The sequence below is a fragment of the Macrosteles quadrilineatus genome, unplaced genomic scaffold (genome assembly GCF_028750875.1).
Source record: "Macrosteles quadrilineatus isolate MER2022 unplaced genomic scaffold, UCM_ALF_1.0 Scaffold_7__1_contigs__length_78375512, whole genome shotgun sequence".
NCBI lineage: Eukaryota > Metazoa > Arthropoda > Insecta > Hemiptera > Cicadellidae > Macrosteles > Macrosteles quadrilineatus.
The window spans coordinates 45,299,139-45,319,024 of record NW_026542600.1 but is presented as its reverse complement, the minus strand read 5'-3'; the positions used below and the strand labels follow the sequence as shown (position 1 = coordinate 45,319,024).

Genomic DNA, 19,886 nt, shown 5'->3' with positions numbered 1-19,886 from the left:
TAAAATTTCATAAATCATCCATTTTGCATATACAAAAAAGAGGTGATTGTATGAATAAAATAGGGAAGGGAAACAGCCTCCACTCTATTTGACAACAGCTCTGTTTATTGGGGATCCATAAAGCAATCCCATTCAATTTGTCCATTCAGCAATCACTGAGCAAAGTTTACTTAGCTTTGATGTCCCCTCAAAGGTATCTATCAACTAAACAGGAGACCTCTTGTGGGCTGGCGACCCCTAAGGTACACTAGCCAACAACAAAAAACTGCGATATGCAATAAGAACTGTCAAAGTAGGATTGTTTACAGTTATGTTTATGTTTTTAATTTCATGAATAATTTGTGATATTTTGCGAATGTTTGATAATTTATTTTTCTCTAGTGTTTAGGTGAAGTGGTAGAACATTATGGCTATGGTAGATGTGTAATACTATAGTATACCATAAATTTAAAGAACCAAATTTTATCAAACTGTATCCTCTCCCATTGCAAACGCAAAGCTTGAGTATAACTACAAGCATTTTATAATTATATGCCAACCCCGTACGAAGGACGGGTACTCTGCTAGTTTAAAATGAAACTACAAACAATACAGCTTCTGCAAACTATAAGAATAATGCTCTTTACCTTAGCCTTATAGCTAAGGTTCAAAGGCATTTCATAACTCTGGAACCTGATCAATTCCTTCCTGCCCCTTGCTTTACATGATACATGCCTTGTGCATGGATATTATCACACTCTGCTAGTGCTGACATAAAATATAAAGTTGCCTTCAGCAGTCTTTTAAAAATAGTAAATCTTTAAAGGAGTTTGTTAACTCTATGGTATTGTCCAATAATCATATTCAATGGATGCTTTAAGGACTTCTCCGTCTGTATAATCCTGTACAAGCTAACCTTTGAGTCAGGGGTGCCCAGAGGGGGGGTACTGTGGCGCGTTTGCGCCACAGGAATTTTGGGGGGGGGACTTATTTTGAGATTTTTGGGGGGGATATTTTTTCTAGCTGTCTTAATGAATGTATAATTTTGTATAATCAGCCCGAAAAAGTGTTTCTAAGTAGCTCACTATCACCACCAACAACATTTTGCCGTTCGTCATTAAGATAGCTTCTAAGAATAGTAAAAACGGACCGTGCCAGACAATCCTTAATATACCAGTGTCGAATTTTACTTGCTACATATGCTTTGGTGGTTCTTTAACTCCACCATCGTCAGGAATCAGGATTTAAAAAAGATCCACTTCTGGAGGTGTCGTCAGAATACGACAAACATTTAATACAAAACACGAAACGCTTACAGATAGGCCTGTCAATTCCTACATTGCCGTCGGCAGGACTGGAAGTAAGTAAAGTAAACTGAATCAGGTTCAGGTTATGACGGACCGACGTGGTCTCTGGATTGTCGTCTGCGTTTTCAACAGCTGATATTGGACTATTGTAGTGACTGAGAAGAGTATTGAAAATATAATGGGATTCATAATTAATTGAGTGTTTTCACTAAAAAAATGTGTGCTGTCAATAGTTTTATGTATATTTCAAACTCAATAAATTTCCTTTTCTGCAGTAATGTAGAATGTCAAGACCATCCAGCATATAAATTGGTTATTATTGTCAATAATTTTGAATGGAAAATCAATTATGAATCCCATTATATTTTTAACACTCTCCTCCGTCACTAGAATTAGTCCAATTTCAGCTTTTGATAACACAAACACCAATCCAGAGACCACGTCTTTCCGTAATTACCTGATTCAGTTTACTTCCAGTCCTGCCCGCGGCAATACACGCGTGAATTGATAGGCCTATCTGTTATCGTTTCGTGTTTTGTGTACAAACGGATTGTCTGACAAGATGCGTTTCTACCATTATTAGTCATAAAAGGCAATCCTGGGGCTATCAAAATGAATTATAAGATTACTTCGTCACAAAAACCTTTTGTACTGGTGGCACTTATTAAGAGATACTTTGGGTATTTTGCCCGGCGATTTTTGTACAGTAGAAGGCGGCCTGGGAGTGGCGAGCAACAAGTCTGTCTTATTTCGTGACTCTGCCTATAATTTTGAAACAATATACTTTTTGCCAAAGTATTATTAATGCACTTAAAGCTGTTTTAATTCTTAAGCCCTGTAAAAATTAACGCCACCTAATATATTGTACAGTTGTACTGTGTTGGAGTAGAGTAATTCACCGAGTAGGCCTATATTGTTGTACGTTTTGAAGACGTTGTCTATTGCAATACTGAGCACACATATTGGCTGACAGTACAGATTCTGAATTGTAAATTGAAAAACTTCTAATTCGTCCATTAGTTAGATTTATATTGATGTATTGTTAAATGACGTTTCATATTAAACATTTAATTTTGATTATCAGCAAGTTTGTTTTTCGTACCTCAAGTTTACTAAATACTTTAAATGCTTGTTTTATGAGGTAAAGGGAAAATTGTCAGATAAATTGGTGAGGGTAGGGTAGGTTTAAATAGACGGCAGCACAAATTGGGGTGGGGGGTTGCGCCTCTGGGTTTGGGGGGGATGGGCACCTCTGCTTTGAGTAAATCCCTAGACATTTACCCAAGAGGTGTCAGATGTCATTCCAATGCTTCTCTCTTTTCAGGTGTCAAACGAAAAAAAATTTTTGGGTTAGACACTTAGAATTTTCCAATGATATTAAAATTATACCAACTATATTACTCAGATTACCCAACTTATTAAAATTGAGTTTTAACAGTAGAACAATATTTTAGCTATAAAGCCTCTTTTTTACAGACATACACAAATAAAAAAAACTAAAAATAGGTTCGACCTTCGTCTACAGCTCATTCAGTTGTAACTTGCGTTAAAGCCGTTTCCGCATTACAATGCTCATCAGACATCTTCAGCTAAAGCAGTGTCTTCACGGTAGAAACACATAACACAAACTACATTTTTCCACTGTGACCACTGCTTCAGTTGAAGATGTCTGATGGCATTATAACCTTCACGTCAACAGTTTAACATACTGTAAAAGTGGTTAGAATACAACATGTTTCGCCTATTGGAAAGTAAATAATTACTTGACAATGCCTGAATAGGTTAAACTTGTTGTGATTCCTTCACTACTATGTTGAACTGTTCACGGGAAGGTATGTACCTGATAAAAGTCTAAATAATTTGATTAAACGAATGTTATAGGATAGTAATAGGTAATAATAGGTAGTAATAGGTTAACTGTATCAATATACAAAAATAACTTACATTGTGCCGATGGAGACCAGGTCAAGTCCCTTCAAAAGCACGCACCCCTACAGGTTTCCATCGGCACTCCCGTTTTGCTAACACTATAGTTGACAGAAATTAATTAATTAATGGTTTGTTACACTACACATAAAATTGCTACATACAAATTTTAACAAAAATACACAAGATAAAAAATTTAAACTTGCCTTGTTTTGTAGCCTTGTTTATAGCAGAAAATCTAAATCTTGTCTCTAATATATTTTACCATATAAAAACACATCTATAATGTGCAACACAAATACAATAAAATAACATAAAAAGAGTAATAAAGGAACTAATGTAACTAAATTGTGATTTTATTGAAAAAAAAATAATTAAACTGTTATGAATTTTAAATAAAGGTCTGTGGAATCAGAAGACATCGACAAAACTGTGTCTGTGCTTCTTCTGGGTTGCTATAATTTGTTATTAACTTTTACCGATTAATTCAATTAATTATAAATGAGGGTAACTATGCAGCCAGAAAGCAATATTTTAAAACATATCATTTGGCCACCTATATTGGCCAATATATTGTTTTAATTTGTTTTTAAAGGATGTTACTGGTTAATACTGTATATATTATATATATTAAATATATTATATATTATATATGGTGAATATGACTTAATAATGGACTTAGTCTCCGAAACATGTTGTTATTAAAAATAAAATAATTACTTTAAAAAGGGTACTTTGTTAACTGTTTTTGATTTTTTTATACATATTAAATATATTATACTACAGATAATATTGATGTTCTCATATGTATATGGAATTCGCTTTCACTGATTAAACTATGAAGTATTTGATCTTTACTCTAAGAGAAAACTTATTATCATATTAAAAGTTTCCAAATCTTATTGGTTGCTTGAACTTCTTTCTTAGCTTAAAATTCCTTTAAGTGTGTATAAATTGTACTAAAATACCATGTGAACAAATTAGCAGCATTTCATTTCAAAATTCATGATTGTTTAAGAATATTATTCTAAATGATCTAAACAATATCTGCACAAATAGTCTACAAAAGTGAAGCATTCAAACATAGACTAAGGAACAAACCACTAAGGGCAGAAAATTACGAAAACAGGAATAAAACTTCCCTGAGAAAAATGCTAGAAAAAATCTACCTAAATTAAAAATATCATTTGTATCTTTTTACTTTTTTTATTTTTTAGATTTGATGGATATTGGGATATTTAGGGTCGAACCACATTTTTACCCAGTTAAAAACCCGACCAAAATTAGATTAGATTTATATTATTCATTCTGATAGCCCAAAAAGATTAAATTTGTTTTCGTAACACTGACTTTGAATTAATCGTGTACTGTATTTATTAATTTTGTAATACAACCATAAACAGACAATTCTTCCTTTTTTAAGATTTTAGACTCCTTTTTTAAGATTTTAGACTGCTCAAAAATAAAAACTTACAATTGCACTTGAGCAGTATTGGGAACTTCAAATGATAAGATTATAATGTTTATCAAAAAGGAGAAAAATAGGAAGAATAATGTTTTTGTATAACGTAGAACCCCGTTCACTGATACTGTAGTTGTGTACCCTAATACATTGAATTATCCCCGGAACACACATAGACTGAAATTCCAGGACCGGGTGACATTAGTGCAGGTGCTGGAGTGTTTTAGGTCAGTGTAAGGCGTAAGGTGGCAAGGTGGCCGATGGATGCGCGTAGGGCAGAGTGGAATGAGTGGATAGTGGATGTGAAATCGAGGCCGACCGGTCGTCACGTGCGAGGTGGAGGGGGCGACCCGCTGTGGCTGTGGCTGTGGCTGTGGTAGTCAGTCCACGTCGCAACGTCACACCGTCAGAGTCGTGTGTTACTAGTCACTAGTCACTGTAGTCATAGTCACTACGCCCCGTGACCGCATGCTAAACGACACTCGCACACTAACTACTATAGACCCACTCACTCAGTTACTGTCACAAGGAACATGTGGTGTATAGATACTTCAGTGCACACGCATGTTCGTCAGTGAAAGTTTGTTTACCGTTGTAATTGTCAATCGGCTTGTTTACGTTTGACAGTGTTTTCATATTTTACAAAATTTAAAAGTGCGCAGTGAGTCCTAGCATGCGCTCATCCGGGCGAGCATCGGAGACCCGAACGGTGGAACGCGAAGGTGTCGCGCAAAGTCGAGTGCTGTGAAGTATATATCGCCACGATGAGGAAGGACATCAAGAAATCTTCGTACTACGTGTGGTTCCTCGGTGCACAGGAGGCCAAAGGACTTCGAGGTTTGGAATACATCGCACCCGTCGTCCGCGACCTCGTCGACCGGGAGCGGGAAGTGGAGCCATTCAAAGTAACACTCCAAGTCAGCCACAAGGGGTTAAAGATAGTCCAGAACGTCCCGGCAGCGGGGGTCGCCATAGCGAGAGGTAAACCTGCTCCTAAAGCATCCGGAAAGCCGGAAGTAGTGAAACATTTCATCCCGCACCACGCGGTAACCTGTGTGCATCAACAAGAAGACTTGGTGGCGTGTATACTGCTGCTGTTCAACCCCGTCACAGAGTGTCCGGTCCACGTACATGCTTACAGATGTGACTCTGTCGAGACTGCCACAGTTCTGCATCGTCAGTTGAGGGTCCTCATAGATCGTCCAGACAACCAGAAGAAACTCGGAGAGATAGAGGCCCGACTGACAGCTAAGGGCTTGCTCGGGCCTCAGACACGCAAGAGAGTCCCGGTCACGGGGTCCGATGGTCGCAGCACTAGGGAGTCGGAGTCTTCGGGAGGATCCTCTTCCGAGCGATTATCCGGTGTCGGTAACCCAGAGCGACTCGCCAATCTGTACGACTCTTTGGCTGCCGAGCTGAGGGAGAAGCTGGGTACCAAGGGGTCGCAGGCTCACGCGCCCATCCTGCTGCCTCCTAGAGACTACGACACCGTGCATCGTCAGAAAGGGAATCTATCGCACATCAACGCGAGGAGATGTCTCAACAGCAACATCGTCGGTGTCAACGTCACTGCCACGGGAGGTCCTGGAGTAGCAGCCGTGGGGTCTAGTGGAGGGTCCAGTGGTATCGGCAGTGACCACGCTCCTAGTCCCGACCACGACCCCGCGCCTTTACCTGACCCCGACCGCTTCCTCGACAACCAGTCCACCTCCGGTGAGTCATTGTACCTAGCCGATAGTCTTTGTATAGTTTGTATGATGGAACCTGTCTTGTACGGAGAGGCAGGTTTGTAAGTTATAAGGTAGAATGGTTGAATGTTATAGAAACAACAGTGCGGCACGTATTATGTGAGGTCTGAGATCTATTACATATTACAGAAGAGCCTCGCAACATCTTAATATTTCACGGGAGAGTGATTCCTATTAACCTTGAGTTGTGTTTACTTATCCGGTACACGGAAAATGTATCAAGTTGATCCGGTATAATGAATACAAGACTCAACACCTTTAACGCTTTAACTTTGTAAGCTCATTAGCTCGTAACACAAATTTCCAACTTAGGACAAGCCTGTTAAATCCCCGTTTTGGCTTCTTTCGTTGAACGTTACTTGTAACACAATACTGTACTTTTTACATAATTTACTGAACTGACCACGTGTTGATTTAACTATTCAACAGTACCGGTCAATAGTTGCTTAATATTGTCAATAGCACACAAATACTGAAATGCCATATTTGAATAAGAAAACAAATTCAAGATTAAAACATGGGAATAACGTGAAAACAAAGCATCAAATGTATAAAGTTTGTTCCAGAAAATCGTAGTCTACTATTATTATCCACAATAGAAATCGTGCTTAAAATGACCGTCTCCATAAACTCTCAATTTAGAAAAAATCTATTATTTCCATCCACCAACTTTGAAGGAAACACACTTTAAAATAATGACTCGGCAAAGTATAATAATTTGTTGACATATCCTAACATTAGGGAATATTCCTTGCAACAGCCATTCCGTGTAAACAGTTCCGAACTACTCAGTGTCTATAATAACTACTATCTGTATTTAATATATCTCCTCTCCTAAAACATTTTAATTTATTCTATTTAAAGTATATAGTACCGAGTTGGTTTAGATGTGTGAATGGAGTGCAACTTAATAAATTAGGTAAAATCTATAAATTAAAAATCGATTGTTGGAATGCAGTCTTGCAGTCTTCGGTTGTGATAATCATCCGTGTGACTTTTCGAAATTGATTTACTGTCTTGTAAAGGTTTAATATTCAGGATGTTCATAAAGGGGTGTCACTTCAGGGGCTGATAGTACAAATCAATTTAAGAATTTAATAAATAGCTGAAATATCATGATTTTCAGTTGTAAAATGAGGCAAACGTAATTAGCTTAGCCTTATTCTACCCCATCTTACAACTAAGAATTGTGTTATTATTTCAGCTATTTTATATTCAATCTTTTTGAACTTGGTATAGTTTGATAGGGAATTCAAAATGCTAAATAAAGGTGTCGTAGACATTCTTTCAAAAAACCAGTGATACTTTAGTAATTTATGTATAAAGATGTTAAATGGCCACCATTTTGTTAATTTAAAAGAAAACTACACTTTTTAATAGCTTCTTGAAACAATAAATGTATTTACAAAGTTTGGTTTTCGTACCTTAAATAATTCTTGATATATAAATTATTTTATAAAAAATTCAAAATGGCGGCTAGCGGCTGAACAAAATTGTTTTCGACCAATGTTTATATGAACCTTTTTGTTTAAAATTATTAGTACTATCAGCCCCTGAAATTTGTGACACCTTGAACACCCTGTATAAGTAAACATGTAGAAATTATGTATCGACCCAAATATGTAGTTATCCCAACCATTACTTTCTTAGCTAGTAAAATAAGTGAAATGCGTAGATAAAGAAGCAAAATATATTTGCGTACATACTTGTGCGAATCCCTTTTCGTCAGATCTCGGCTGGGATTAATGAATAAACTACAGTGGACGCTAAACGTCATCACTCATTTGATCATGAGAAACGGTCAATCGTTTTCATTTGTCAATCTACAACCTCGCTGAAATAAACTCTTATTTAAACCCCAAGCTAAGTACCAATGCAGCAATAAAACCTAAAAGTAAATCCTTCAAACTATGCTCGCAGACGATTGCCTAATATCATAGATGAAACTTCATCTATGCTAATATTCCTCTACAACTCCAAAAATATTGACTCGGTTGATATTGATATTAAAGATACTAGGTAACGACATAGCCAATATAAACCCGTAAAACGTCCTTTTAAATATCACTCGTGATTAATTAAATACCCTACTTGTAGGCGTGCATATTATTTCACACCGTACCAAAATGTTAGTATTTTCCAATTGTGACCAGCAGAAGGGGGTCGGGTCCCTCCGGGCTTGTCATCTAACATTTCGCCATCCTTTGACAGATTCAATTACCGGCGAAAGCGTGATAAATGCCTCAAGTATTCATTTACCGCTCCCAGCTCCGAGTACCTTTCTTTTGGCAAGTAATTAAAAGGAGCGAGACCTCTGAAGGTGCGTCCTGGCTGTTTATCATATTTTTATTTAATTTCGTCAGATATCACTGAACCACGATGCAACTTTCTTAACGGACTCAGATATTCTACAAGCAAATCTGTAACTAACCAGCCACTATTTTTCCATTGTAAAATATTTGGTGGTATAATCAAACGATGACTCGGTTTACTTACGCGCTTAAACCTAAGATTATTCAATATTTGATCAATATTGATCAATCAATGTTCCCTACAGTTAGAGTTGTTGAGGACATTACCCTCCCTTTAATATTTCTATTCTGGTTCCTTCAAACCCGAACACCTTTGATTATGGGGAGGATTAGATACCGGTAATAAATATCCACTGTAAAAGTTAGCCAATGTGGAAAATAAAAATGAAGGTATTTTAATTGATCTTCAGCCTCTGTGAGTGCACCATGTTCTATCCCCCTTTCAAAATTGAATAGGAATAATCCATATACTGTGGTTGGGATGTCTACCCTAGTAGCCTATCTGAACGTCAATACTTCATCTTCATTGGTACGACCAGAATATTTTATTAAATTGTTTTGAAAATTTATATAGTTAGTGCGGATCACATCCATATATAAACTTATCCAGGTATAAATTATTATTAAATTATAAAGATGGTAAAAAACGATCAGAGCTAGATTAGCACAGTGAAAAAAATTGAACTAACATTTTCCAACTAAAAACTAAACAGATGCAGGTATTCTATTTTAAATTATTTTTAGCTGCTCGTTAAATATTCTCTCCAAGAAGAACAATTATTCTCCCTTAATGCAGTTATCAGGACTTGACAGACGACAACTTGTCAAGATGAACTGGATGTGATGCCAGGTGAGACTGGCCTCTTATCACTGGAGTTTGACGTGATACGCTGTCGTAGGCTCCAGGGTGGCAGGGTGTAAACGTAAACAATGGGCCTTCCTTGTCATCAATGCGCACTGCTCACAAAGCGTTATTGCAATGAATAGTGACCATATAATACACGTGGAAAAGATGGCACTACAGTTAATTAGTATTCTCAAACTACTGTAAATTTAAGCTGGACGAGCTGGCACTTTTATGTAGGAAATTAGATGTTGGACGAGATATCACTTAGACGAGATGTCGTTATATCTTCAGAGATTTGCCAACTAATAATTACCAATGAAAATTATTCATTATAGCATTACGTATAATAATATTATTGTCATGCCATAGCAATTTCATCTTCTATCAAATATATAAAAACATTTCGCAAATCTTTAAGTCCATACGAGTTTATCTAATAGGAGGTTATTGAACAGTATTACTGATGCACTGTTTGTTAAAATTTTACAACTAAGTTAATGACATTTTTTCACTTTCAACCCTGTATTATGATCGCAACTCATAATCACATCTAAGGTCATATCAATTCGTTGTATTTACAACTTTGGGTGATTTCTAGTCATAGACTCAGTCCAAACTTCTCAGTAGTTTATTACCATGGATGAACTAGTTACCCAAGCCACTACTTATTACTGAGGGTCACATTATAACGTTACAATTACACGAAAGTTGCCACCTAGCCACCGCAGGCTATAATGTGCCCGAACTACGCCCATATCCCCGAAAACATATACTTTGTTTGGCGATTAAGCAATTTTGGTGAAAGCGGCCTTCAGCTAACGCGATTAGAGGAACTAAAATATGGAAATTTTGAAGAAGCGTGCTTGCACATACAGCTTTCTAAACATTGCTACATCGGAGGCTAAAACTCTATGCACATTTTCCTCGCAAAATTGTAAGAGTGGTTGATTTCTTATACATGATTCACAAGTCCCTCTAGAGTTTTATATGATAGAAATAAATTTATATTCTCTGTTCGTCGAACCATATCAGTAATAATTGACACTAGCTCTCTAACAGAAAATCGCTCCAAATATGCCAACATAATTATGTTCTCTTCGTAGCTTTGAGTTGATCCTCATCGATATAACCTTATAGTTTTAGTTTAATGTAAAGGATTATTGCTAAAGTTTCCATCACGATTGGTTCAACAAAGTGTTCTGGGTTTTGGGATCTGGAATCTATCCCATTTTCAGCAGACAGCATAACGAGTTTATACACAAACCCAGACAAAGTTGGAAAATCACAAAGAACCCCATATAAAGAACTGTAGTTACAACTCAGTATCAACTGGAGGCTGGAATATACATCATCCATATAATGGTCCAGTTGTAGTTTTGTTAGTTTCTTAGTCAAAGAGAACATTGTGGATTAACCCTTTCATAGAGTGCCTTGTCTAAATTCTACCTTCTCCCTTAATTATGATAACTGTAATTGTTTATATGACATAAGAGTAACAGTTTGCAATAAGTTGTCCTTTCAGTTTGGTTCAAGGTTTGTGCATACAACAGAAATGATTAAGTGACATCACTACATTCTGTCAGGCGCTCAATTCGATTATCATTTTAGAACTGGTCATAGCTTTTACATGGGAATGAGTTACCTACTATGTCAATGGCCCGTGCATGATATAACTAATATTTTTATCCTATAATTTTTATTTCAGTTTTAGCCTAACGTTGTCCATACAAATTTCATTCTTCGGCTCTAAATTGTACTGGCAGATTATTTTAGTGGATAGTTAACACGTACAAATCACTACAGATATAGATTAGATCGGCTGACGACCCTATAGGACGAAGAATATAGTGTGACCAAATAGAGACTAGAGGAGGTGACAAAGTGTTGATTTGTACAACCACGCACACACTTGCCCACGCCGGACTACAACCATAGACAATAGTTGGCATAGGACTGTCTGTAAACTGTCTGTACTGTACATGAATCCTTTAATGGTTGAACCTCAAATGAAGGAATGCGTTTAACGCCTTCACTCGCCTTTATGAAAACGAAAACAGGATAACTTAGTCCTTTGGCAAATGTCAAATGTCGTTGTTAGACGCTCACCGCGTTTGGGAGAGAAGTACCTTGAAAACGCCGCACGTTGACTTGGTGCGGCGAAACGTCGGAACTGAGAAATGTTTAGTATTTATTTTTGTATTTTAAACGTGTGTTTGTGTGTGTTGAACTGTGGTGACATTTGACAAAGGTCTGAGTTCTCCTGTTTTCATAAAGGTGAAAGACGCCTGAAATTATCTCTTTAAATCAACTACCTCACCTAATAATACCATGTCGTTTAATGTTGTTTATTGGCAGATAAATGGAATTTGGATTGAACAAAGTTAGCCTCCGGTATTCATTAATACGCACGCATATTGACAAAGTGATGATTAAGTCGTCGACCTGAGCGTTACATAGACCTAACTGTGAAATAACTAAAACAATGGAAAATGTACATCATAACAGAAACAAAACAGTTTCAATGGAAGAGAAAAAACTAAGTTTTGTCAGGCAATAATTGTAATCCAGATTCAAAGGTCTTATAATTTTTGTTCGGTAACCCGTGCTCTGCAAGAAAACTATATTGTCAGATATTGTTTATGTATAAATAAATATAATAAATAAATTAAATAAATAAATAAATAATAATAATATAATAATAATAATATAATTTAATATAATATAATAATATAATATAATAATAATAAATATAATAATAATAACAATAATTAATTAATAATTATAATATATAATATAATAAATAAATAAATAAATATAAATTAAATAAATATTTAAATTGTTATAACAAACAATTTTCCTTCTGTGTCAATCAAACTTTGAATGAATGTATAAACATAATTATGCAAACCAAAGTGATTCAATGATTCCATTTTGCACAAATGACTTTCTTCGTTAATAAAATTAATGTTCAAAAAGATTACATCATATTTTGTTTTAAATATGCTACAGTAAAAATATTATGAAAATTCCCAAAAATTACAGAGAGAAACTTGCAAGCTAATATTCAAAAGGTATTTAAGGTTAAGAAGAATTAGTAATATGAAAATGTAAATCTTGTTATGACCATCAAGTCAATAATCAACGCCTTATGCAACCGACAGTATTTGAAAGATTGTATCATTTTTATAGGATAAGAGACAAATACCGATGTATGCTGTAAAAATGAAATCCCATATCATATTAAGAGGTGAACGCACAATCCCTTTAGATCAGAAACCTGTCTTACTACCTGAGCCCTCGCTAACCTCTCAGATCAGTGTAGTAGACCAACAATTAATTTTATTGTGTACTTACTTACAAAAATGCACGTATATATATGTGTATATATTCTACATATTCACATGTACCCAATTCAGTTGATCTGGTCGACAACAATGTCCCTTCCCTAGGCTTGTACCTCGCGAATCATGTTGCTGGAATACAAGTTTTACGTAACCGAGAGAGCATCGTCCTTCTGTCCCCGGCAAAAACAATCCGCACCGTTACGTTCAAGTGCCTTCCCCCCCTCCCCCCCGGTACTGGAGCCACGGCCGGCTGGTGGATTTGCTATGGTTTTATGAATATTCAACGTCCTGAGCCGGTGTTTTACACTTACACTGAAAATGATTAAATGCTATGAGTAATATTAGATAAATATATTATAGGCCTATGGTTTAAGAGTGATGTATTTTGGAATACAATATGTTACCAAGCATGGCTCATTTCCATATTTGCCATTGTTAACAAGAAGCTAAATGTTTTATAGATGCATGTGTTTTTACCGTGGATTACCCGTTGTATTTTTAGTAAAAATAAATTACTTGTGATATTCAGTAGTTGGCCGATATTGAATATACTATAGGAACATTATTAGCTAAATAAATAAGCTCCCTTATAACTGTCGGTAAATATAAATCGATATAACAAATATATAAAAAATATATACCTACGCATTTATGTCTGGTGGTGTGTACTGAACAGTAATAGTATTTATATACAGTTATACGTATTGGTATTGTACTGATAATAGTACCAATACACATTTCCATTCATCAGTACCTCTAGGAATACGTACTGGCTTTCCGAGGTCAAAAGGAGTTTTTGGATTCGATGTCAAATTACCCGGTTCATAGAAAAATATTGATAGATTAGTGCAATTACCATTTGAATAAATTCAAAAATCGGTTGGATTATTTAAAAATTTCAATGGCATCTAAATATATAAAACAAAGTCGTGTTTGTTACACCACTTATAACTGAAGAACGGCTGGACCGATTTTAATGATTTTTGGTTCGTTGGATTCGTCTCAGCCTCGATTAACATAATTTTGTATTTAACCTTAGGGCCAAGCCCCACCGGCCTGTAAAGTTATGAAACTATTGGAATAATGTAAATACTGTAATCAAATATATTAATTGAAGTCAGTTGTAAATACTTTAACTTGACAGTTCAAAGAGCAGAGGTTAAGATGTATAGGTTATGCTCCCAAGATTCTAAAGTTTTATGATTATGAGAATAGTTTTATTGGTATATTTTCATGGAAACAGAAGGATCATTACAATGTGAAAATGTTTTTTTATCATTATTTTGATATGGTAGCGATTTGTTTAAATTACAAATTTAAACTGATTAACAAGTGATGTTTGAATTCAAGATTTGTAATAGATGAATGTTTCTAAAACTAAAAGAAATATTTTTATTTTTAAACATGTATGTGACTATTTACACTATTATTTGCTTTTTCATTCAAATTACAAACTAAATTTCAATATTATACTACCATTTTTTGTCCAGGTACTACTTATACTTTCTTCTATTACTTAGGATACTAAAAATACTTGGAGTTTACTTTTTGCATGCTATTGTTCAATCTAAAACATAATTTTGAACTGTATTTCATGAGTGGTTACGATTGAGTGCCCTGATGGTAAAATACCACGATTACTAGAAAAATACCGGTATGGATCATAAACATAAACAAATGACGATTTTGGCCCGAAAATAAACATGATTTAACATTGCTTAAATGGAACGACCAAAACATATTTTCAATGCTCTTAGTATAGGGGTTGGTTTCTTACAAAATGTACTACAAGTTTTCCGTAATTTTATTTTTGCTTACTGTCAGATTTACAGAATGAGCAGCACAAATGCCTGACAAAAGTTCAGTAGTTAGGGCACCTGTTTTATGTGAAATCATTATACATTGTTTTTTGCTTTACAGCACCCTATGTTGTGCAATTATTTTTTACCTATTAACTTTTAACATGTAAGTTTTTTAACTAAGTAAACTTTTAAGTAAGTGAAAATCATTTGAAAATTAAATCGTACGTTACAATATCTTCATACATGCATCAGCGTCTCATATAATTTTTACTAGGGCGCCTTCTAGCTTTAAAAAAGATATTTGTTCAAACCAAGAGGTCCAATTAAATTTTGTTCCTGAAACCAAAGGCGGATGTGTAACTATTTTATACAACAGATTCAAACATCCAATTTTTCTCTTCAGTGCCCTCTCCGTTGCGAAGCTAGTATTATGTATATTAAAAAGGAATAGCGAAATTGATCACAGACAGTCCAGCAAGAGTATTCTTTTGGTGACCTAGTTCTCCTATGATCCTGTCTTCTTGGCTTAGAGTATTATTATGAGAAGGCCTAGTAATTAGTATGTTGTAATTATAAACGTGAAACTTTGTTCAACAAACCTTCTTTTTATCAAGTGCACATTCAATTATTGTATAAATGTTACTTTCTGTGTCAACAAAATATTGAACTTTTATCCAAATTGATTTCAATATCCATGTGGTATACACACGCGCCGACTTAATATTAAAACATATATGCACATTATGAGAGGAAATAAAAAATAATTAGTTATCATTTAAGCACGCCCACTCGTCGGCCATTGACATGTATCACAGCCACCTTGGCTGTGCATGTATCCACTATTTGTATTACTGGAGTAGTATCGCATACGTTGTGTAAGAGTAACGCACTGGAAATGTTTGTAACGCTCGCCAATGTCACGTTTCGATTGTTAAACACGCTCGTTTGTAAACGGAATAATTGCGCGTAAAATGTATATTGAAACCACAACAGACGTTGTGTAACAAGGAGAACGAACTACGCGGAGTGTAACCACCGGTAACCACTTGTGTGTGTGATAACTAGAACTGGAACAGGAGATAACATAACAGTCTAAAACGTAAGTTCTGTTCTGTAAGTTCTGTAAAATGAAAACATTGCAGCAACTTGAGCAGTAGAACTTTTATAAAAGTATTTAAAATGTGTCTTGTCAAATGGCATGTGCAAGTTCATTAAAATGGAATAAAACAATAGTAGATTACGCAACGATCGCGTAAAGAAAATGTTAACGAACCGAGTAGAAAAATTAAAAAAAAACTTCTAAGAGTGGCGTTAACATTATTTACGCGAGTTGCTTACACTATTTAACCTACGACCGGGTTTTAATTACTAATAATCACTAGGCCTACTGAAAACTTCTAAGAGAGGTTATGTTTTCGTTACGACGAATCTAGAAATATCCCCAAAGCAGCAAACCTGGAGTCTTAGCGAATTTCCATTTGCCTTACTAGATTTGCACCCAAAGATAAACAAGTCAAATTTATTCTTTACATAACATTAGTTTCAATGAGCACTTAGGTTTACTGTTACAAGGAAAGTAATTAAGTGTGTGTTTTTAGTGAAATGTTAACACCGGTAGCGCAGAATAAAATATGTTTATAAACAAGCAAACTACCACAGTTAACTTAGTTTTTTTTAGCGAATTTCCCATATAGAGAATAAGCTATTACCGTAGTACTCATGGTAAGACCTGGACCCAGGACCGATTTACTTTTTCGTTTTGAGGTCCCTAGAGGCCAAAAACACCATTCGTTCAAATTCATGTATATGTGTGTGTGTGTGTGTGTGTGTCCGTTAGCACGATAACTCGAGCAACGGATCTGATTTTGATGAAATTTGGTACAAACGTGTAAACCTATATTCGAACGAGTTCGATCGGACCATGGGAACGGTGGTTTATCGGGGATTTATGGGGTAAAAATTGGTTTTTCATATTTTTGATCCAAAAAACTAAAGATTTAGCGATTTATTTCCAAGCCATTTTGTAGAGCTCAAAAAATAAAGAATTAAGTATATTGAAGCGTTGTTATGCGCCAAATAGTTACGGAGAAAATTCCCAAAAATTCTAAATTAAAAATTCTTATTGTATTCTTATGGAGAATAAGTAAACTGTTGTAGTTTGCTTGTTTATGCACATTTTTTATCAAATTTGGAAAATGCATTTATTTCATACTAAACTATTATCTAATGCTATTTAAATAGGGAATAAATGTGATATTTTTATGGAGATGTTTTAGTGCAAATCCAATCAGGCAAATGGAAATTCGCGTAATCTGCGGGTTTGCTGCGGCAGGGATATTTATTATTTATTTATTATTTATATCTGATCATGTTGGTTCACGAACCCGTTCGAAATGTAGTTTTACACGTTCGTACCACAACACCAGATAAGATGATTTTTTCGAGGCTTATCGTGCTAACGGACACACACACACGCACACATCAGCTAATAGGATTGCTGGAGACTAGGTGATTCGACGTACTAAAACACGGGATATACTCTATACTACAGTAGGCCTATATTGTCCAATTACACAAAAAGAATCATTTGGACTTGGTGTTCCACAAAGTAATATAACATTTTTACCGTCATTATTTTTTCAAAAAACTTTTGTAGTTTCAATCTTAACCATAAAGCTCCTTGGTAGTATTAGTGCACATATAGAACTTATAAATCTCATCTAATTATTTCCATAAGTCGATGCGCTCTCCTTGTTAAATATTTGACTAGTCTAAACTAGAACGACGGAATCTCCTTGGCAGACCGCTTAACCAGTGTGAATTAAGCTAATTGTTGCGTTTTCCCGTCGGTTGACACGCAAATAACAATCACGGTGTTAACGAGCGTGAAAGATTGCACGCTCATCTGAAGAAGCGATAACACTGTAAGTGGGCCACAATATGAGGGCGACAGTGTTCGTAGGTATCGCTTCCGGGTACTTTCACTGCGACAGCGACAAGATCGTTCTAGCATAACGACTACCGATAAGTGGAAGGTGGAACTATGTCTACATGTATCGCAGTTTGTCACCTATTTTGGGTTTAAATGGAGCCATTCATAACTATATAGTCTTATGTTGACAGCTTATGAGTTTGACGTTGTCTTATCTTCGGGTTCAAGTGAGATCACTTTAAACTATATGGTTAACGTTGACAGCTTATGAGTTTGTCGTTGGCTTATCTTCGGGTTCATGTGAGATCACTTGAAACTATATGGTTAACGTTGACAGCTTATGAGTTAGTCGTTGGCTCATCTTCTGGTTCAAGTGAGATCACTTGAAACTATATGGTTAACGTGTACAGCTTATGAGTCTGACGTTGGCTTATCTTCGGGTTCAAGTGAGATCACTTGAAACTATATGGTTAACGTTGACAGCTTATGAGTTTGACGTTGGCTTATCTTCGGGTTCAAGTGAGATCACCCTTGATATAAATGAGATTTTATAGAAGTTGTCATACACAATAACGATCTAAGATTAGACTGTAGGATTCTAATCGTCTGAGAGCAGAGGGTAGCCATACGTTCGATGAAGGTGTTTAGCAGTCTGATGACTAGAAATGGTGGATTAGTATAGCCGTGATCTGGGTTCAGGAGGTACACGAATTCTCTCCATCTGATTAGAGTGCAGTGTGTTGCACGTTTTGCCTTCTTAGTTCTTGCTATGTGATTTGATACAGGCACGTAAGGCTCTTAAGTTTTATAAATCCGAAATGAAAATGACGTGGTGGTGGTGACGAGAAAACTACATCGTAAACATTCAGCATTAACTAGAAAACTATTTTCTTATTTTCATTTTTGTGAAACAAAAAAGGTGTGGCAATATTTACATTTAATTAGCCTACTTTGATGATTTTGTTCTTTTTAGTAGGTATTGTATTTTTATGAGGTAATGATGGATAGCTGAATTGTATATACACCTTTATCAGTGTAGACTGGTACATAATAAAAAAGCATTGCCTTGGTCCAAGTTTACTGAAACCAGATGGTATATTGATATGGATTTATCATTCATCACGATGTCACATACCTAGTGTGCCGAGAGTGTTTTAGCAAAGAGTTTCATCATTGTAACGCATTTGTTCATCAATCCGCATAGGAACCACTACTTTCAGTGAAAGTTTATAATTTCAAAGTTTGTGACGAAATCCGACCCTAAGAAGTTCTGTTTCCATGGGAGTGTATATATGTTTCTACAAATAATCACCCCTCAACAACTTTTGTTACAATACAGTGAGATTTTTTGTGAAAATATAATATAATTTAACAGCTGTGACAGAGTCTCAGTGTGGACAGATAGAAGCGCACAAGTAGTTCAATTGCCCGCCATCGCCATCTTGAATCGACGAACGTGGAAGAAGCCTGATCACTCTCTCTCTCCCTTCCTCTTCGCTCTTCTCTCTTCCTCTTATCTTCTCCGAGTCGTGCTCGTCAGCTTTCTAACCAGACGTTCCTACCTGTAATTTTATTGTTTCCGCTTTTTGCGAGGTTTAACCCAAAAAGCCTTTTTATTGCCTTTTCATAGTAAAGTAGGTATTGTCAAGACAGTTAAAGTAGAAATGACAAGACAGTTAAAGTAGAAATGACAAGACGAAGACAAGTTAATGTAGGCCTACTACAAAGGGGTTATCTTTACATAGTACGGTAGGCAGTTTGAGTTAGTTGAGTATTTCCCTGAACTCTTAAAATTCTGTTGTAAACGCTCCAATCCTTCCATGTGTTATCTCTAGAAGGTAATTTTTAATCTGAAGACTTGTATTTCGTGCAGGTTAGGTGACAGGAGAACTATAACCTGATGTGACCGGCGTTCCGTTGTGTCGATGTTATCAATATCAACTGCAAAACCCCTTTCTGATTCAACACGTCATTTGAAATTATTATGTACTGGAATAAAGGTGGATAAATATCGAACTACATTATTTAAAAGCGTTCATTATGAGTGCATTCTAATAAATGACGCCGTAGCACAGAGAACAAGAATGGCTATAGACAATTTTCAAAGTTTGTTGTACATAATTGTGTTGCAGTAAATAAAAGGACTTTGTGCCTCATACTACCGTAAATAAATTGGTTAGATTTAATAAGCTTCAAGACTTGAATTGGTAAAAATATATACTAAGCT

General features: G+C 35.7%; 1 protein-coding gene across 1 annotated transcript in view; it reads left to right on the top strand.

Annotated features, from left to right (window-relative positions):
- The first annotated feature begins 5,050 nt into the window (after nucleotides 1-5,050).
- The window catches only part of LOC128998552 (uncharacterized), a 39,878-nt gene continuing 25,042 nt past the window's right edge, over nucleotides 5,051-19,886 (top strand). Inside the window, exon 1 of the mRNA XM_054424739.1 lies at nucleotides 5,051-6,387. Coding sequence (XP_054280714.1) covers nucleotides 5,439-6,387 — 949 coding nt within the window. The 5' untranslated portion in view covers nucleotides 5,051-5,438. The remainder of the gene's footprint in view (nucleotides 6,388-19,886) is intronic.